Raw genomic sequence first — 21,147 nt, forward strand, 5'->3', positions numbered from 1 at the left:
TTCGGGGTCGGGCTGACGTGTTTACTTATAGCGAAGTCCTCATCAAGTCCTGAAGGTTTCAAGTCGCATGCCCTTGCGAATGCGCTTGATGGACCCTTCACGGTTGTTACCTTCTGTTGTTGACTTTCTATTCCTTCCCCGTGCAATCCAGCGGACGTCCACTCGCGCAGTATCTCTTTGCAGGATTCTAAATTGTGTCGCAGCAGTGGGCTGAAGTTAGACCACAGGGGGTTTCGAGTCGATTCTAATCAACTTTTTCGCGAATTGTGCCTTTAAAAGCAGGGTATTTTACTGTTTCGGTTTACATTATACGCAGTATAAAATCCATGATATCACTTGTTCGAGATTCTGCCGCGCGCCTGGTCGCGTATCAAATGCAAATCAGCGTGGCTGAGTCGGAACACGCTTCTCTGTTTACTCGCGTGATCCCGTTTACTAGTTTAATGAAATTAAACTTTCCTCGCTCTAAAAAAAACGAGGACTACTTGGCGCATTGTGGAATTTCCATCGCTTTTTATTGTGTCTTAATGTTGTGAAGATATATTTATCTAGTGTCGATGTTATCACATTTTCCAAACGGCAATGTTCTGACCAGCGCGCTGATGCATTGCAACGAGTGAACGCAGATGTTAATGGCTGTTGTTGGCGAAAAACGAATTTACTGTGCTCTCAAAGGACTTAGATTTTCTGCACAGTGTTAGTGTTAACATGTAAGGTTTTCAATTCAATTGCAAAACAACGTTGCTGCTTTGCGTAAGCATGGATATCCATGGCGTAAATGTCACGTGATCGAGGGTTTAGAGAAGAAGCTGGTTGTGTCCCACGCATGCGTAATAGCAACATTGAGATTAGGATTGCGGGCTCCTGTTCCACGCTTATCTGTTATTGTCGTGGCATGTCCACCTCGTCATTATGCCGTAATGCCATGTATACCTTCCGTCATCGTACCTTCCGGTTTTGTTAGAATTGTAGCTATTCTTGACGTCGTGGTTGCATTTCTGCCCCGGCGCCAGCTACCTTGGACCTTAAGCCTTGCTGCTGTCGACAAAGGTTTTAATGTCCTGCAGTTATTCACTTGTCTTTAGCGCTTTCCAAACAAAAACAATCTTTTAAGTCTAAGTTTGAAAGTCTCTTTGACGCTACTTATCGTTTTTTGGTGTTTAAGGATTCCTTTATCATTTTTGTTGTGCGCCAAACAATCTTATTTTCTTTTTCTTAAATAATATGCACTCGTTGATCGATACGACTCTCCGATTAAGCAGTACAGGTTTTCTAGGCTTTTTTACCCTCCACTATTTCACGACGCTTCCGATCCAGTCGTAGAATACAATCGTAGAGAGCGAAATTGCAGGAAAGAAAAAAAAACTAGAAATCCATCGTGCATGATGTCGTGCTCCTAAATCGGTATGCACTGCTCAACTATTCTCATTCATAATTATGACGCGGAATTCAGAAGTGCGTGGATTACATAACCCCATTTGTTTATAGATAGTTGTGTTAGGTAATGCTTAATCACCACGTGCACAATCGCCGTATTTAAAGATCCCTTTGCTTAGTTTCGGGGCATTTCGAAAGAGATACGCAAGCCGGGAAGTCCGGGCGAATTTTCTTATACTCTCGCGCTACGTCGCCGAAGCCCAACCACGTGCTTTAGTTTGTTTCGTCCTTTATTTTCTCAAGTTCATGGCTGTACCTACCCTGCCTCTGCTGTTTAACTAGAAGATTTACACTGCATGTCCATTCTCTGCCGCTTCGAAAGTTCCACATCATGCCGGAGTAGCGGGACAACGCGTACAGCAATAGTTTACTCGGTATTTTAAAACATTTTTATGTGTTTTTCTTTTTCGCTTCCTTATCCGTTTGTTTATCCCGTAGTGTGTTTTATATCTACGTAGTTCTGTTTATAGCAATTTATTACCATATGTGTTACGGCTGTAGTAGCTTACGTTCGCTCGTGTGTCGAGCAAAGATTGGCAAACGCCGTGTGTCGGCTGTAGTAGCTAAAACGTTCGCTCGTGTGTCGAGCAGAGATTGGTAGACGCCGGCGCCGTGTGTCGGCTGCCCGGTCGGCTGTAGTAGCTATAAAACGTTCGCTCGTGTGTCGAGCAGAGATTGGTAGACGCCGTGTGTCGGCTGTAGTAGCTAAAACGTTCGCTCGTGTTTCGAGCAGGCACTGGCAGACGCCGGGTGTCGGCTGGTAATAGCTTAACCGTTTGCTCGTGTGTCGAGCAGAGACTGGCAGAGGCCGTATGTCGGCTGCAGCTAAAACGTTCGCTCGTGTGTCGAGCTGAAATTTGCAGATGCCGTGTGTCGTGTGTCGAGCAGAAACTGTCAGATGCGTTTGTCGGTTGTAGCTAAAACGTTCGCTCGTGTGTCGAGCAGAAATTGTCAGATGCCGTGTGTCGGCTTTACGTTGCTCAATGTTTGCTCTTGCGTTTAGCACAATTTGTTACACGCCGTGTCGGTTTTAGTCTAAAGGTTGGCTCGTGGGTCGAGCTTAGTTGGCAGGAGCCTTGTGTCGGTTTTGTTTAAAGTTTGAACTGTGTATTGTGGGTATTTGGCAACAATCATGTATCGACCATTCCGGGGGGGGGGGGGCACCCTGTATTTTAACTGTTAGTGTGCTAAGTGTTTCGTTACGGTATATCTGGCTGGAATTGTTTTGCTTGCATGTCAAGAAAATCAAGTAGTACCCTGTATTTTAACTGTTAGTGTGCTAAGTGTTTCGTTACGGTATATCTGGCTGGAATTGTTTTGCTTGCATGTCAAGAAAATCAAGTAGTTGCCGATTGATGGACATTTGTTTCAGAGCTTACTGGTGTCAGTAAGAGTGTTAATGAGCTTAGGTTTAAAGTGTTTACGAGTTGGTTACGTAAGGTTTGTTACGTAACCCATCCCAGTGCGGAACTTTATTGGACAGGTATCACGCATGTTTGTTTTATGGATCTGTGTATCTCTGTAGGTTCAGTGTTTAAATTTTCAAAGCTCGCCGGTTGGCCGTTTTCATCCACGGAGTTTAATGTTTTATCCACGTTTAGACACGAACAACGTGGGATATATGGAAGTGATGTTTATCCTTTATTTTTCCCCAAGCTAGAAGTTTTAAAATTAAAATTCAAAATATTATTAAAAAAAAATATAATTTTAAACAGTCCACCCCCTCCACTGGCCTTGACGCGATCAGAAGGGTAATCTCAGTTACGCCCTATAATCCGTTTACGACGGATTCCTGGTCCGGCTTGGCTAGTGGGGTTTTTTCCCTTTTGTTCATTTTTCGTTTGTTGTCTTACGTTTTCCTTTCTGTAACAACAATGGTTTTAATCTGCCCGCCTTAGGTATTGGCGATTTCTTGAAGGAGTTTTTTCTTTAATCTCCTACTCTCATTATAAGCCACGATCAAATGTAGGGAAGTAACCCCACTAGCCTGGCCGGGCCTCTCGCATACCGGTTGGGGTTTGAGGGGATTTTTGAGTTTTGGGGAGAAGGTGTATTTTTGGGGTACTCTTTCCTATAAATGTGAAGATCTTTTGAGTTTGTACTGAAGCAGCAAGGTGCGTGAGCAGCCGAAGGCCACAATCTTTCCCCATACCTTATCCACGCCGGACAATGAGCGGCATAATTAATGAGTGAGAATGGTATACTATTCTCATTCATAATTATGACGCGGAATTCAGAAGTGCGTGGATTACATAACCCCATTTGTTTATAGATAGTTGTGTTAGGTAATGCTTAATCACCACGTGCACAATCGCCGTATTTAAAGATCCCTTTGCTTAGTTTCGGGGCATTTCGAAAGAGATACGCAAGCCGGGAAGTCCGGGAGAATTTTCGACCCTCCCACCTCCCCTTCGGCGACGTAATAGACAACTATAGTGCTTTCTCACCCTGTCACTCATTGCCTCGGCCACAATCTTTCCCCATACCTTATCCACGCCGGACAATGAGCGGCATAATTAATGAGTGAGAATGGCATACGATTTAGTTCTAATTACCGAGTGGTCCCCAGAGCGTGCCCTCATCAGAGGACTCTGTTTTAGCGGAGAGCTTTGCGGTTTCTTTGGTGTCAAAGTCCATGCATAAACTGAAGTTGCGTGCCTGTTTACTTATGCATGAAGTCATTTCATGTGTGACCACTCCACGCTATCTTCGTGTTTCGCCTTTGCACTCATCAAACAAAATTCAATCAGTGGTGATCAAGTTAGGTGTGTTTTTTTTTTTTTTTCGAAAACTGGTATTGAAGACATCATTTTGAAAACACAGTCGATGCGCACTACAAAACTTTCTCATCAAAGATCGCGTTTTGTAAACGTCAGTATGTTTTCAACATAGATAACAGTTCTTCCAGGTAAAGCTTTACATAAAATGATGCACAGCTTTTCATACCTTTCTCAAGAACGGGCGCAAGACCGTTTGCTTCGATCATGAAACGCGCCTTCAAAAAGGTACAATAGCAAACAACTAGTGGACAAAATTATTCCGCTTCCTTTTGTGTTAATTATGAAGGACCTTTGTTTTTCAGGGAGTCAAAGTCTATATGCAAAATCAAAATCACGCGCGGTTTCATTTCTGCCTATCGTGAGAACACCACATTATCACGTGGGTAAACAAAGAAAACACTGCCGATTTCTTTTCATTACATAATCATTTGTTGAAGTGAAAACTTCACTTGCTATTCTGTGGTCTTTTATTTCACCGCGCAACTGCTTCAGATTGTTAAAGAAGTCAGTCTCTGCTGTCTTCAGTTCTTTTTAACTCTCAGGGAATCATAACAAGTCAAAATGGCCAACATGACTGCAGCACAGTTTACAGAACTCGACGAAAGCATGAGAGTTTTGAGCGGGAACCTTGATCAGATGTTTTTGGTGATCATGGGTTGCTGTATATTTTGTGAGTATGAATTTTCTCTTGTAATTGCATTTTTACTTTAGTCATCTATTCTTAGCTGATACCCACTAAGGGCCTGATTACATGAGCCGGGCTGGCCCGGTTAGCCGGGCTGGCTCGGTTTGCCGAGATGACTTTCAGCCCGGTATTACATGAGCCCGGTTAGCCGGGCTAGCCCGGTTTGCCGAGATGACTTTCAGCCCGGTTTTAGCATAAATGATCAGAGCACGAATGATCTTAAGACGGAATCCACTAGGAAGTCGAGTAATATTTATTAGAGTTGGACAAAAATCAATTTCCAGAATAATTTAAATCCTATTGCGTTATTTCCTACCCTTAATAAAAGGTAAAGATGTAAGTAATTATCCGTGATAACACCAACAACAATTTCTTATCAGAGTCTGAGAAAATGAATTTCAAAGTTCACAAGGTATAGGCAAAATCTCACGTGTAGCCATTTTGTAAATTCGTCTTAAGCGATTCAGTGGAATTCAGCGGAACTTCAAAATGTGTTTTCGATGTGTGGTGTTGTTAGAAAAGATTTCTTTTGATAAGATATTTGAAGCAGTAACAAAAAAGTTTGCAATAAGGTGGAAATAATTCTGGTACAACAATTTCTTAACCGAGTCTGAGAAAATGATATTTAAAGTTCACAAGCTATGGGCAAAAGCTTACATCTTTTAAGCGATTCAGTGGAATTCAGCGGAACTTCAAAATGTGTTTTCGATGTGTGGTGTTGTTAGAAAAGATTTCTTTCGATAAGATATTTGAAGCAGTAACACAAAAGCTTGCAATCAGGTGTAAATAGTTTTGGTACATAATTTTGTCCAATAACTACTCGAAGTCCTGGCGGATTTCCTCTTAATCACCTTTTTCCGGCAATAAAAAAATTATTTGGTGGTTAATTTTTTGCACTTATGCATCTGGATGGGTTACTTTACCTCTACATCCTATTAAGGGCCTCTTCACATGAGCCCGGTTTACGGGATGTCTCAGTTACCAGGACGGATTTTGACGTCTGTTCATATGGAAAATTTTAGCCCGGTTGTCGGGGATAAAATTCAAGAAACGAAGCCAAAATGGCGACACATAAAGTTGCATCTTTCGCGACTATCGTAGCTTTATTGACCCTTGTAACTTTATTAGTAAAGCCAATTCGTATATTTCTGAAGTGGAAATAGATACAAGGCAAAATTAAGCCATTTTGACCACCCAGTTACGAAAGGGAAGCTATTTTCTCAAAAAAAGTTGCGTCCCGGAGACCGGGCTGGAGTGTTCATATGGGAAAATATTCTTCCCGATTGCCAAGATCTCGGTTGCAGAAACCGAGATATCGGTAACTGGGCTGGCCCACCTTCTCATATGAACACATCCAAAATTTTACAAAGAAAATAGGAGTGAGCCGAGATCTCGGTAGCTGGGCCAGCCCGGTCAACCGGGATCATATGAAGAGGCCCTTAGAAGGAGTTGCATTGATTTTTTCGTCGGATATTGTGCTCAGAAGAGAAATTTAATGCTGGCCCGCTTAGCCGGGCTGGCCCGGTGAACGCGATTACATGGAAAATTTTCATCCCGGCTAGCCGAGATCCCGGCATCGCGATACCGGGATCTCGGCTAACCGGGCTGGCCCGGTTGTCATGTAATCGCGATGTTGATTTTTGTTGCGTTTAACAGACGTTCCGAGATCTCGGCAAACCGAGCCAGCCCGGCTCATGTAATCAGGCCCTAAATTATGATCAAGACCCTTAAGCAAAAACTTGCGTTGCCGTTTGGTCAGTGTACGGGAAATTATCCCGGCGCTGGTCGCAATCAAACAGAGGACTGTATCTATCCAACATTATATAATAACCTGAATTCTACGCGCATTTTGATTGGTTCTTACTTATGATCTATCAGAGTACAGACACATGGATGACGTCACGCGGTGGTGTGACTCGCGCGCGTGATCAGAGTTCATAGTCCAAATCATAGTTGTCGGCAAAGTTTTTCAAACTTGCGAGGCCACAACAAAGCAAAAAAGTTCAGCTTAATTACAAATCTTCAGTGAGAAACAATACGCCAAGCATCGTTCACCTTTCGAAGCATTTAACTGGGCGAAACAAGCTTGAAGAAGACAGTGAATTATTCGAGAAATTATCCGAAATCTGTATGAAAGTTTGACCGATGTTGTACAGTTGGACGACGCCACGGAAAACAAACAAATTGCGGTTGAACGCTTCGGTTAATGCTTACAGATTTATTAAGGGCCTCTTCACATGAGCCCGGTTTACGAGCTGTCTCAGTTACCAGGACGAATTTTTAACTCTGTTCATATGGAAAATTTTAGCCCGGTTGACGGGGATAAAATTCAAGAAACGAAGGCAAAATGGCGACACATAAAGTTGCATCTTTCGCGACTATCGTAGCTTTATTGACCCATGTAACTTTATTAATAAAGCTAATTCGCATATTTCTGAAGTGGAAATAGATACAAGGCAAAATTAAATCATTTGGACCGCCCAATTACGAAAGGGAAGCTATTTTCTCAAAAAAAGTTGCGTCCCGGCGACCGGGCTGGAGCGTTCATATGGGAAAATATTCTTCCCGGTTGTCGAGATCTCGGTTGCAGAAACCGAGATATCGGTAACCGGGCTGGCCCACCTTCTCATTTGAACACATCCAAAATTTTACAAGAAAATAGGAGTGAGCCGAGATCTCGGTAACTGGGCCAGCCCGGTTAACCGGGATCATATGAAGAGGCCCTTACCCAGGCTACCCGCGCCCGTGCTTTGCAACATCCTCAAAAAGTGCGAAGTAAAGACGATCGGTCCGGCTGCGGGTTGAATTTTACTTTTCTGTTTATTTTAGCGAACCCGAGAACTCCTTTTGCTGGCTAACATGTGTATACACAATTTGTGTATTATTTGGCTAATTCCAAGTTGAAGTTGAAGTTGAATTAATCCATGTCTTACGATCGATATGTTAACAAGTTTCTGAAAGCCAGAACGTGGACATTTATAGCATAGCATATAAATTCTTGAAAAAAAGACAAGAGCTCCAGTTGACTTACAGACCCATATAAGGAACAAAATTTAAAATTATTGTAGTTCAAAAGGCTTTATTGCTAAGCTCAAGTAAATGTCACACTAACAGTCCTAACAGCGAGAACTCGATCCTGTAAACACGCGCCTCGTTACTGACAACTGAAATTATAGTTTTTCTTTATTTATAGCGCATTAGCAAAAATCTGTGGGCCGCGAACCGCGGGCCGAGAGGTGGGCCGCGGGCCGCAGGCCGCGGGCCGTGGGCCGCCGGGCCGCGGGCCTGCTTTTAGTAAAACCCGCTCGTAGCGCTGTAGTAATTCAGAGTAATTAGAATGTTTTTGTTGGCGGAAAGCGAAAACGAGTTATATATCAGGAGTTATATATCGGAATGCATTGTTTTAGAAACGTCTCAAATGCCCAACCCGCCGCTTGATGTTGTGAGTAGACAATGAATAGAAACTTCCGAGATTTCATGTTAAAAAATTACCAGGTACTTTCAACTCTTCGTGTTTGCTGTGTTTACGTTTCTTTCACGGCCAAAGAGAAGACGAGAAACATTTGCGATGCCACTCGCCAGATGTCGCGACATATTTAATTAGCGGCAGTTATTTCCCGCTAGCCGCTTGAAATGAATTTTATTCGAAAAGAGTTTCAATCTGTGGTCAATATTATAAATAAAACCACTAAAAGATTGAAGAAAAAGAACAAAATTAATTAATTTCTCTTTCATGAAAAGCGATTTATTTTGAAAGGCTAACTAAATCGTCGAATATTTATAAACTTTTTTTGAGCCTCCTTAAATGACCATTGTTTTGGCCTCAGTCTGCATTTCTTTTTTGAAAACGAATATTTTGGACTTGTCAAATGTCAGTCTGCATTTTGTACCCAGTCTGCAGTCTGCAGTCTGCATTTTGTACCTAGTCTGCATTTTGTACCCAGTCTGCAGTCTGCAATCTGCAGTCTGCAGTCTGCATTTTGTACTGACCGATTAGCGATTGATCATGGCTCGCGTTAGCCAACGTGAATCCAGCGCTGCAGCGCGCGTCCGTTCAGTTTTCCCTTCCCTCAGTTTCTTTGTTGGGATTCCCACCCAAGTCTACGCTACCCTGGTTGACAGGATTCCCTCTATCCCCGTTTTCGATTCCACAGACCTCCAAAGGGTAAAGTTTTTGCACCGGTCTATTGACAAAGATAGGCTTCCCTTTAGTGATTACCCTTAGTTTGACACCCCTTACCTCTTTGTCCTTGCCAACAATAAGCTCTTCAACTTTCCCCATCTTCCAGTTGCTTCTCTTACCGTTATCTTCGTGTACTAAGACAACTTCGCCTGCACTTACCTTGTTGTCGCATTCCCCTTTGATACGGTGGTGTTCTCTCAAATCAGTTAAGTATTCTTTGCGCCACCGATTCCAAAAATGCATGCGCAGCCTCGCAAGATACCTGAACCTTCGCAGGAAGCCTGTTTCGTTTTCCTCTTCATCATCTCTTACCTCTGCGGGAAAACTCAGCAATGGACGACCATAGATAAGGTGCGATGGCGTAAGCATTTCGGCTCCTAACTCGTCGTATTCATAGGCAAGCGGACGGGAATTCATGGTCGCTTCTACTTCGGTCAGCACAGTTAGCAATTCATTGGCGTTGAGCTTTGCATTGCCGAGCACCTTTCTCAGACAACGCTTGGCAGTGCCTATTAATCGCTCGTAAAATCCACCCCACCAGGGAGTCTTTTCCAAATTAAATTTCCAGTCGATCCGATTCGATTCTAAATGTTCCTTCACCTCGTCGCTGTCACACAATCTTTTCACCAACTTTGCTGATGCCTTGAAGGTTTTTGCGTTGTCTGAAATAATAACCGATGGTGTACCTTTTCTAGCTGCGAATTGTCTCAAACATAGTGGACACGCTTGACTTGTTTAGCTCATTAGCATATTTGTCATGCGCAGTTTGTTTTCGTTAGATTGACCTCGTGGTCATTGAACTTGTCACGTTTTCAACACGTTTTCTCTCATGCAAGATTTGTAGTGTACGGTCTCATAGAAGTCAAAGAAATACAGTGTACGGTCTCGAAGAAGTTTAACAAATACAGTCCTCTAAGAACAAGGCTCGTCTATTACATTCTGGTCCTTAAACGCCGGACGATTACAGTGTTCAAATGTACAGTCCTCGAACTGAAAAAGAAAACAGCTGAGCGAGCAAATCGCCATTCAACTTGCTGACGATCACAAGATGTCCCGTGAGACTCTTATTCAGCAAAAAGGAATCACTAAACGTAAAATAACAAACCTTCTCAAGAAAGTTGAACAGGTCGTCGAAAAAGAAGACAAGTCAGCATATGACATCGTCTGCGCAGAGCAGTATTTGAACGAAATTCGCACCTTGGACGCGCAATTTCAAAAACAACATCTGGCAGCGACTGCCATCGTTGAACCGTCGAACGAGGAACTTATTGAAAGGGATTTTGAGGATTTGGAAATTCACGATGAACGTGTCCGCGAAAACACGAGCAAGCTTCTCTATTTACTGAACGTCGCTTCAAAGCCACAAGCCAAAACTAAAGCTACCGAAAACAAGACCAAAGTGAATTCGCTCGAAGCGAAATGGACTCGAATTACAAAGAATGTTGACAGCGTGGCCTCGAAGGTCAGCGAAGCACAAAGCAAACTCGACGAAATGGAGATCGACGAACTAACGGACATAAGAAGTCAGCTTTCTGATTTTGAGAAAACTTTCGATCGATTCACCGCAGAAATTGACTCTGTTTCCCCGGACTTAGATGATAAAGACGGTGAAAATTGGAACGACGCCATTTCGAATTATTTTGACAAGATTTCATTAGCTCAAGACACTTTGGCTTTGTTGATTATTGAACGCCGCCGCAACCAAACTCGTGAAATCAAAGAGCAAGAACTTGAACGGGAGGAAAGGCGAAACAAGGAAATCGAAGTACAAAACAACAAGCATCGTGAAGAAATTAACAAGTTGTTGGACAAATTGAAGACACCTTCGGAAGAACATGAATCAAAGACAGTGAAATTGCCTTCACTCAGCATTCCATCATGCGATGGAAACCCAACTAAATGGAAATCTTACTGGCAACAGTTTGAAGCCACAATACACAATTCGAAGAAGCTAGACGACCAATTGCGGATGCAGTATTTGCTTAAATCTCTCACCACCAAAAAGGCTAGAGATGCTATTGAGGGAATTGATGCAGTGGCTGAAGCATACCCAGAAGCCGTGGCAGCCCTGAAGAACCGTTTTGACAGACCTCAAGTCATCCACAGAGCACATGTAAGAGCAATACTCAATCTTAAGCCAATGAAAGATGGTTCAAGTGGTGAACTGAGAAAGCTACATGACACACTTCAACATCACTTAAGATCATTAAAGGCAATGGATCAACTGGATTTTGAAAGATTTATGACTGCCTTAGGAGAGTGCAAGCTTGACGACCTAACCATGGTTGAATGGCAGAAATCTATTCAAGCAGAAAAACAAGTCCCTGGCTATGACAAGTTGCTTGAATTCCTTGATCTCCGAGCAATTGCCACTGAACTTACGCCTCATGAAACAGGTCCCAAGAAACCTCCCATTCCTCCTGGAAAGTCACCAAAGCCACCTCCTCCAAAGCCTTTTTTGTGTATACTGCAAACACCAAAGTTAAGTGCACAGCCTGTAATGGATCAAAACACAACCTTGCTTATTGCCAGTCCTTCAAAGCAAAATCACTCTCTGAGAAGCGGAACTTTGTTATGGAACAAGGACTTTGTTTTAACTGTCTCAAGGCAAAGCACACAAGTAAACAATGCCCTTCACCTAATTGTTGTCTGAAATGTGGCAAGCGACATCACACCTTTCTTCACCTCGATGACTCTAGGGATGCAGTCAATCAAGAGACATCGGAAACAGCGAGACAGGATACTCTGATGGTTTCAGCACCTGGTGCTTCTAACACCACTGTCCCTGGAAACATTGCAACTGATGCTGGCATTTCCATTGTTACCTATGTAACTGCCCCACAAGCCATTGCTTCAAATTCTATTCTCATGATGACAGCAGAAGTGATCCTTAGTGGACCCAATGGTCATCAAATGGTTGCACGAGCTCTACTGGATCCAGCATCCACTGCCTCCTTTATCACCGAAAGAGTCGTCCAACGCTTAAAAATGCACAAACAAAGGCAAGAAATCACCATCAATGGAATTGGAGACACCCGGTGCTCCACCCAAAGTAACTCTGTTGTTAACATGAATTTAAAATCTACTCAAAGCTCCTCAGCACTGGACAATGTTCAAGCTATTGTTCTGCCTTCGTTGACAAAATGCTTGCCTATCACAACCCTTCCTAAAGGGAACTGGCCACATCTGTCTACTCTCAAGCTTGCTGATCCTGAATTCAATGTGTCAAAGCCTATTGATGTTCTCCTTGGTGTAGATGTGTACCATGACATCCTTAAGCCAGGGCTTATCCTTGGACCAAAAGGAACCCCAGCAGCCCAAGCAACCATGTTTGGATGGGTCTTGTTCGGGAACACTAACACTCATCAATTGCCAGCTGAAGTCACAACACTGCATGCGTCGACTTCATTTCCAAGTTGCGAAGAAACTCTCCATAAATTTTGGACTCTAGAGGAGCCACCTAAACCTAGGCTGCCTCTATCACCTGCTGACAAATTACTTGTGCAGGACTTTGACCGAAGCCATAAACGTGATGAAACTGGTCGCTTTGTAGTCAGACTTCCATTCAAGCCACAAGGGCCTCCTTTAGGCCAATCACGACCTCTGGCTCTGCGACGCTTCCTTTCCCTTGAACGTCGTCTTCAACGTTTCGACAAGTCCCAAGATTATGCAAAGGTCGTTAACGAGTACTTCACATTGGGCCATGCTGAAAGAGTCCCAGAGGCTGATCTCAACAAACCTGCATCACATTCATTCTACTTAGCCCATCATGCTGTCTACAAGGATTCAGCCTCTACTCCATTACGCGTGGTATTTGATGGATCAATGAAAACCACAACTGGTGTCTCTCTCAATGATCAGCTCCTCGTAGGACCGACTGTTCATCCGCCCCTCAATGATGTTCTCATTCGTTTCAGACAACACCCTTATGTTCTCACCACTGATGTTTCAAAGATGTATCGTGCTGTCGCCCTGGCACCAGAAGACAGAGATTTTCACAGGTTCTTATGGAGAGAGAATGCTACTGATCCAGTTGTTGACTATAGAATGACCAGAGTTACCTTTGGAATTGCAAGTGCTCCATTCTTAGCGACAAACTCTGTTCTGCACCTTGCAAAGCAAAATGAATCAGAGCTACCCTTAGCTGCAAAGGCTGTAACGGAGTCCTTCTATGTTGATGATGGTCTTCCCTCGGTTGAAACCAAGCAAGAAGCCATTTTACTTCATCATCAACTTCAAGACCTCTTTAACAGAGGAGGGTTTAAACTTCACAAATGGGACTCAAACTCACCTGAAGTTTTGAACTCAATCTCACCAGAGATTAGAAGCTCGAAGAGCACATCTAACCTTGGAAACTCTGACAACTTTGTCAAAACTCTTGGAATGGAATACAACTCTAGTCAAGACCACTTCAAATTCTCTTCCACTGATTTATCTGCTGAAGAATCAAGTATTACCAAGCGTGAAGTTTTGTCTGATTCAGCAAAAATATTCGACCCCCTTGGTCTCATCTCGTGCGTCACAATTGTACCAAAGATAATCTTCCAGCGTCTCTGGGAGCGAGGCACCGCATGGGATGAACCTCTCCCACCAGACATTCAGAGAGAGTGGTTGAACTGGAGAACACAACTCCCTGAAATCTCAGCCATCCGCATTCCACGCTGTTACACCCCAGTTGGCAGAGAAATTGTTGACCGACAATAAATCGGTTTTTCTGATGCCAGTGAGAAGGCTTACTGTGGTGTCGTCTACTTAACAAGTTTCGACACGGCCGGCGGAGTTTACACCTCCCTTGTTATGGCAAAAACACGTGTCGCACCAATCAAGAAGATTACCTTACCCCGTCTTGAACTTTGTGGAGCTCATTTGCTCTCACAACTCATGAAACATCTCCAAGAAATCTTGGCCATTCCAACCTGCAAGCTTTATGCCTTCACAGATAGTACCATTGTCCTTTACTGGATTTATGGAAGCAGCCAGCGATTCAAGACCTTCGAAGCAAACAGAATCGGAGAAATTCAAGAAAGTGTTCCCCCAGAAAGATGGGCTCATGTTGCCAGTGAAGAAAATCCAGCTGATGTTGGATCTCGTGGCCTTCTTCCAGGAGAAATCATTGATCACAAACTCTGGTGGAATGGTCCCAGTTGGTTGAAAGAAGACACTTCAAACTGGCAGTCCAAGATTTCTGCCCCTCCTTCTTTGGAGACGCTCTACTCCTCAGGTATCGATGAAGCAAGTTTACAACTCAAAGAAAGAAAAGAAGTGACACTTCAAGTAACTACTCCTCCTGAGAAAGCCAAGCCTGTGATTGACATTGAAAGATACTCAAGCTTCATGTATCTCGTGAGAGTTACTGCCTGGGTATTCCGTGTTGTTACCCGCACTCATCTATTCAGCTCCACACCTTTGTCAGTAGCTGAACTCTCAAAGGCTAAAATTTGGTTGTTCAAATTAGCACAAGCTAAGATGTTCCCAGATGCAGTGGGTATGCTCCAGAAGGGAAAGCCACTCCCTTTGTCTCATTCTCTGCAACCATTAAATCCATTTCTTGATGCAGATGGTTTGTTAAGAGTTGGTGGACGTCTCTCACAGTCCCAGAAAGCCTACCTTTCCCGCCATCCACTGATCCTCCATGGAAAGCACCACCTCACATCACTGATTATACAGAGTGAACACAAACGTCTGTGTCATGCTGGTCCAAAGCTCACTTTAGGATCTCTTCAAGATCTCTACCATATTGTTGGTGCACGCAGAGCTGTGCGCAAGTGCACGCGTCAATGTGTGACATGTCAGCGTGCATCTCCCAAGATCACAACTCAACTTATGGGCCAAGTTCCAGCTGCACGCCTCCTTCCAGGCTTCGCCAATGAAAGAGTCTCAGTCGACTACGCAGGACCTCTGACTCTAAAGATTGGAACTACTCGGAGACCAACCTACTACAAAGCCTATGTAGCCATCTTTGTATGCCTAGCAACTGAATCCTGTCACATTGAGTTAGTATCAAATCTAACAGCAGAAGCCTTTCTTGCTGCCTTTCGTCGTTTCGTTTCAAGAAAGGGAAAACCAATTGAAATCTGGAGTGACAATGCATCCTGCTTCCATCGTGCAAACAAAGATCTCAAGGAACTTGAGCAATGTCTCACAGCCTCACAAGAATCTATCATGAATTACTGCTCCACAGAAGGCATTCAGTGGAAATTCAGCCCACCAACAGGCCCTCATCATGGCTCAGTTTGGGAAAATGGGGTCAAGGCCTGCAAGCGTCATCTGAAGCGAATAGTTGGCGAAAGTAAACTTACCTTTGAAGAGATGACAACTGTTTTGTGTCAGATTGAAGCTTGTCTCAATTCCAGACCTCTCTTCACGTCACTTGACTCAAATGATGATGATGGAATCGCTCCACTTACTCCTGGTCATTTTCTAATTGGCCGACCACTCGAAGCGCTGCCTGACCAAGTTACAACAGCGCCCATTTCAACCCTGAAGCGATGGCAACTCTGTCAAGCTCTTATACAGCATTTTTGGAAGCGATGGTCAACCGAGTATCTTAATGCGCTTCAGCGATTCAATAAGTGGAGGCGACCCAAACGATGTCTTCGCGTCGACGACATTGTGCTCATTAAGGACAATCGCACCCCACCATGCCAGTGGCCCCTTGGCCGAATCATCAGAACCCATCCTGGTCCAGATCAGTTAGTCAGAGTGGTCACTGTCAAAACCAAAACCGGAACATTCGTCCGTCCAGTTGTAAAGCTATGCTTGCTGACACCATCCGAGGGTGCTCAGTAAAGACTTTGCACTTACAACATAATGAACTCAAAGAAACAAATGAACTCAAAGGAACATTTTCAAGTAACTTTATTAGAACAAAGAACACTATTAAGAAAGACAATTAAGTATGTTTACATTTTGTCTTGATTATATCAAGGCCGGCGGAATGGACACGCTTGACTTGTTTAGCTCATTAGCATATTTGTCATGCGCAGTTTGTTTTCGTTAGATTGACCTCGTGGTCATTGAACTTGTCACGTTTTCAACACGTTTTCTCTCATGCAAGATTTGTAGTGTACGGTCTCATAGAAGTCAAAGAAATGCAGTGTACGGTCTCGAAGAAGTTTAACAAATACAGTCCTCTAAGAACAAGGCTCGTCTACATAGTACAAATGTAGTTGCTGTAAGATCGGTTACCAAATCCAAGTACTGTACACAGCTCGCGTCACGCAACAAGTAAACAAAGCTATATAAGCCTTGACCATTTCTCCTGGTTTCGTTTTAACAAACAACGGCCCAGCAAAATCGATTCCTACCTTAGAGAAAGGCGGAGATTCTCTAACCCTGAATTCCGGTAAAGCCGCTGTCGGTGGTGCTTCAAATGGTTTACACTGCTCTTTCTTGCACGTCACACATTCTCTCAAAACCTTTTTAACGACCTGTCGGCCCTTGGGCACCCAAAACCTTGACCTGAGTTCGCCCAGTGTTGCTCTCACTCCCCCGTGATGTACCTTTCTATGGCACTCTTCAATGAGAAGTTTTGTGAGCCGGTGATCCTTTGCGAGGATGATAGGCTGCTGAGCTTCCATGTCTAAGTCGGAATTTTCTAATCTTCCCCGACATTTCAACACGCCACCTTGATCTTCCAATTTCAATTTGCTGGTCAGGTCTTGGTAAGATTTGTCATTCTTCAATTCTTCTTGACAACCTTTAATCCACATTTCTTCTGTCGCAGCTATCTCGCTTCTTCGCAGTGCGCCTTTTCTCCGTTCGACTCCCTTTCCTTTCGACCTCAAATTATGCAGAAAACGTTTAACCCACGCAGTCACTCTTAACAACCGCCCGAAGTTGCTAAATTTGTTCACACCTATCACTTGCGTGACACCCGTTCGTTTTGTCACACTCGCCACTGTCACGTTCACCTTCTTTCTCTCTTCGTTGCTCTGTGGAGTCTCACTAACCTCTGAGCTTGGCCATTCGCTCTCTGGTCTGGTCAGCCAAGTCGGACCTCTCCACCATAGCTCACTTTCTTTCAGTTTGGACGCTCGCTCACCTCTCGAACCGATGTCGGCCGGGTTTTCTTTCCCTGGACAATGTCCCCATTCGTCTTTCTTTGTGATCTTGAGAATCTCGTTAACCCGGTGACGAACGAACTGTTTCCATTCCCCGTTGTTTTCAATCCACCAGAGAGCGGTCTTGCTATCTAACCACAAGCGTGTCGTGCCGATATCAACTTCTTCTTTTAGTGCGTTCTTTACGGTGTCCATAAGAGTCGCTAGAATTTTTCCTGACATCAGTTCTAGACGCGGAATGGTCTGTTCTTTTATGGGAGAAACTCTCGTCTTGGAGGTAAGTAGCGTCGAAGAAACGGCTCCAGAAACCTCACACACAAAGTAAATAACGGCGCAATATGCCTTTCTACTTGCATCTGCAAATCCGTGCAGCGAACAGTTCAACTTACCTTGTCCTATTCCATAGACACATCTCGGGACATGGATCTCTTTCGTCTCTTTCAAGTCTTTTAGCCATCCAATCCAACTCTTCTCACTTTCGCTGGTTATTCTTTCGTCCCAGTCTACTTTGCTCACACACAACTCTTGAAATAAAACTTTCATGCTAACAAGTACTGGACTCAGCAAGCCTAAGGGGTCATACATACCTGCGATCACCTTCAAAATGTTTCGTTTTGTAGCGGGTAAGCCATCTGCCTTTTCAACCATTTCAGACAACTCAAACACAAACGTATCACTTGCGCAATTCCACGACTGCCCTAGCACCTTTTCATTCTTGGTTCCTACCTTTGCTCCCAGTGTGGCTTTGGCGTAACTTTCGTCGGCGCTTTCGATTTGTTTGTCTACGTTCGACTCACCACGCAGTTCGCGCTGTGTTATTTTTGCTCTTAACACCTCGCTGTTAGTCAACCATTTCCTCAATTTAAACCCACCAATCGCAAGTCTTGTTTTCGCCTTTCCATACAAATCACCTGCCTCCTGAGTGGTCTTTTGCCCTGTGACGAGATCATCGACGTAAAAACTCTTTTTCATAATCCGCACGAACTCTGGGTCGATCTCAATAAACGAATCTAAATGGTACTGGAGTGTTGCATTAAGCAAAAACGGTGAACAGTTGACTCCAACACAACACGACAAAATCTGTAAACAACAGGGTCTAATTGCTCGCTGTCAACACTCTTCACCCAAAGAAACCTCAAACAATCCCTGTCACGCTCATTGACCACAATATTGAGAAACTCCTTCTCAATATCACCCACTAACGCAACACGCTTCTCTCTAAATCGAATGAGAATGTCAAACAACAATGGAGATAAAGCAGGCCCCACGTGCAGACAGTCGTTAAGAGACACACCCCCTTTTCCTTCTTTAGATGATGCGTCATACACTACTCTTACCTTGGTTGTTTTGGCGTCCTTACGTACGACAGCATGATGCGGAAGGTAGTGAATCTCAAATTCTGAAATCAAAATTCACTAGGCCTGCTAAATTTTCGTTGTCATTAGGCGAAAGATAAACTAAAAATATATATTTTTGCAAATTTCCAGATCGATAGTGTTATTCGTTTTTAAAACAGAGCATTTTGAATATTTGAGTTCTCCGTCGTATGTGACATCAAGCTGAGTGCCGTGACAAAGCTGTTTTGTTTGAAAAAAGGCCTTTCCTTTCCATTTTGTGCAGAATGAACATTTCAGATATAATAAGTGGTGTTTATGTGAAAGTGTACTAGCTCTTAAGCCAAGGATGGCCGCTGTTGTAAACAGAATTGAGTTCCAGATGGTTTCTCGAATTTCTCTGACATCACGGCGGCCATTACTGTGTCCCTCGGCAGGACACAGTTATGGCGGCTCCATACTAAGCTTTATAAATTTGCGTGGAAAGATTCAGAAAATAACTCGCGAACGGTACACCGCACAGACCCGAAACTTGGAGAAAGTGTTTATCTATTTATCATCTATAATATTTGAAATTCATAGCTTCTGTAGTTGAATGGTTTCGAATTTATTATTTGATTGCGTGACAGTGAAAACCAGCAATTGTCCCTTGAGTCGTTTCCTGCTGGTTTGGTAATTGCTCGGCAGGGGCCCATGTGCTTCTTTCCACGGTAGAGACACTTCATATCTTTTTCCATTAAACAAAATCGCATCTTTCAACGCTTCGTGAACTTCATTGTCTTCTCGAATTCCTAAAGTTTCGTAGTCCCACAGTTTTTGGGCGCTTTCCTCCAATTCCCGACAGTCTACATTGCGTGACATGTTATGACCCACAAGATGAACACTTATCTGTGAATCATCACAAAATCCCTTTAAGGGCCCCGACAAAACCCAACCCAAGCGCGTTTCAATGGCGTCAGGCCCCCCCCCCCCCCCCCTTATTTTTCTTCCCCCTTGAAAGGACCAGAGATAATCCACCCCGATGAGGAGGTCGATTTCGAGAATCTCCCTATCTCGACTGACATCAGAAAACCACAAGCCTTGTAGATGGGGGTACTCGGTTTTCCTGGCCTCAAGATGTTCATTTCTAATTTGTGTTATATTGGGCACCTCATACGCTTCAACCTTAATCCCATTCCCCCCCTGCAAAGGGAAAACATCAAATTCGTACACCCCCCTCATCCCACTATCTCTTGCTTGCTGCCCAAAAGTACTTATTTCTACCCACTCTTTTCTTCCCTCTCGTAATCCCGCTAACTGGACAGCTCTAGTGGTAATGAAGGACTTATGGCTTCCCGCGTCAAATAACACCCGTACTCTGGAACTCTTATTTCCCGAAATAATTGCCTGGGCTGTTTGCAATGCAACCCTACCCATAGAACCCACATGAAGGGCGGGACTGGCATGGCTGGCTTGATTGACATTTTGCAAGACATGATTATCACCATTGTTGGCGCGACTGACTTGACGCGGTGCCTGGTACGCGTTTTGACCCCCATAACAAATAGAAATGTGATGCCCTGGTTTCTTACATAATCTTTCAGACGTACAATCACGAGAAATATGCCCCCTATTTACACAAATAAAACATCTACCGTACTTACGTAACAATTCCCTTCGTCCTTCTACAGTTTTAATGTTCTCACAGTTTTCATGGGCATGTTTGCCCATACAATACGCACACAAATCGTTTGTTCTGGCTAAGAGGGCGCTGGCTGATGGGGGTCCGCCCCCAAATCTTCGATGATCTCGGTCGCTCGCTCGTCTTTCTGGTCTTTCGGTCTTTTCCTTTCTGAAACAATGTTCTTCCCGCAGTTCAAGTTCACAAAGCAGTTCCTTAAGCAGCTCCTCCATCTTCCATTCTTCGTACTTCTTTCCTCTCGTTATTTGCAGCCTGACTGTCTCTGGAAGTTTGGTCAGGATTGAAGGAACGACAATTCCTTCATACGTAGTTGCATTTACTCCTAGTGCTTGTAGACCACGATGATGCACCTCTACAGTGTCGTACAGTTTGCGAAGGCCAACAGTGTCCTTTTCATGGTACACGGATGGAACTTGCAGTAGGTCATTTATGTGCGCTCTCTCAATCGCAACCTTACGCCCGAATCTCCGTTGCAAAATGTCAATGGCGGCCTCATAGTTCGCCGCTGTTAACGACAAACCAGCAATCGAGGTTCGCGCTGCTCCAACAAGAAGCCCACGTAGGTAACTAAATTTTTCTACGGGCGACAATTTGGAGTTGGTGTGAATTGCGCTTTTGAAACTGTCCCAGAACTCCTGCCACTCCTCCACTTTGCCCGTAAAGCGCTTCGTTTCTAGCTTGGGGAGTCTAACGTTGTTGACATGCGGGCTTTCGTTGTTGACATTTAGGCCAGAATGGTTTGTAGCCAAATCACTGTCTTGATCTTGAACTCTCGATTTGCGGGATACGAGGTCACTTAGAGAAGTGCTCAAAGCCTTTATCTCGCCTCTTGTGTCCCCGGCCCGTTGAACTTCTTCGGCAATTTCATCATCCGATACACCTTCTATCTGGACGAGAATGTTCAAGATTTCTTTATCTAACTTTTTTAGTGAATCCAATTGCTCCTCGAGTGTTTCTTTTAATTGCACAGCTTTAAGATGCTGC

At 43.9% G+C, this 21,147-nt stretch overlaps 3 protein-coding genes and 2 pseudogenes across 4 annotated transcripts in view; 1 reads left to right on the top strand and 4 right to left on the bottom strand.

The window, feature by feature from the left end:
• LOC144631613 (E3 ubiquitin-protein ligase TRIM45-like) overlaps positions 1-21,147 on the bottom strand; it is a 187,151-nt gene that overhangs the window by 82,793 nt on the left and 83,211 nt on the right. The window lies entirely within an intron of this gene.
• The window catches only part of LOC144631614 (protein cycle-like), a 59,623-nt gene that overhangs the window by 9,118 nt on the left and 29,358 nt on the right, over positions 1-21,147 (bottom strand). The window lies entirely within an intron of this gene.
• The window catches only part of LOC144631625 (uncharacterized), a 28,401-nt gene that overhangs the window by 3,461 nt on the left and 3,793 nt on the right, over positions 1-21,147 (top strand). The window contains exon 1 of one of the 2 annotated variants that reach the window (XM_078490105.1): positions 3,410-4,887. The exons of the other annotated variant lie outside the window; for it this stretch is intronic. Within the exon in view, the coding sequence (XP_078346231.1) occupies positions 4,779-4,887 (109 nt within the window). The 5' untranslated portion in view covers positions 3,410-4,778. Of the gene's footprint in view, positions 1-3,409; positions 4,888-21,147 lie in introns of those variants that run through there. 2 annotated transcript variants of the gene reach the window in all.
• LOC144632607 (uncharacterized) lies at positions 8,901-17,725 on the bottom strand (annotated as a pseudogene).
• LOC144632106 (uncharacterized) lies at positions 17,709-20,451 on the bottom strand (annotated as a pseudogene).

The sequence above is a fragment of the Oculina patagonica genome, chromosome 12, assembly GCF_052425735.1.
Source record: "Oculina patagonica isolate OP01 chromosome 12, crgOcupat, whole genome shotgun sequence".
Lineage (NCBI taxonomy): Eukaryota > Metazoa > Cnidaria > Anthozoa > Scleractinia > Oculinidae > Oculina > Oculina patagonica.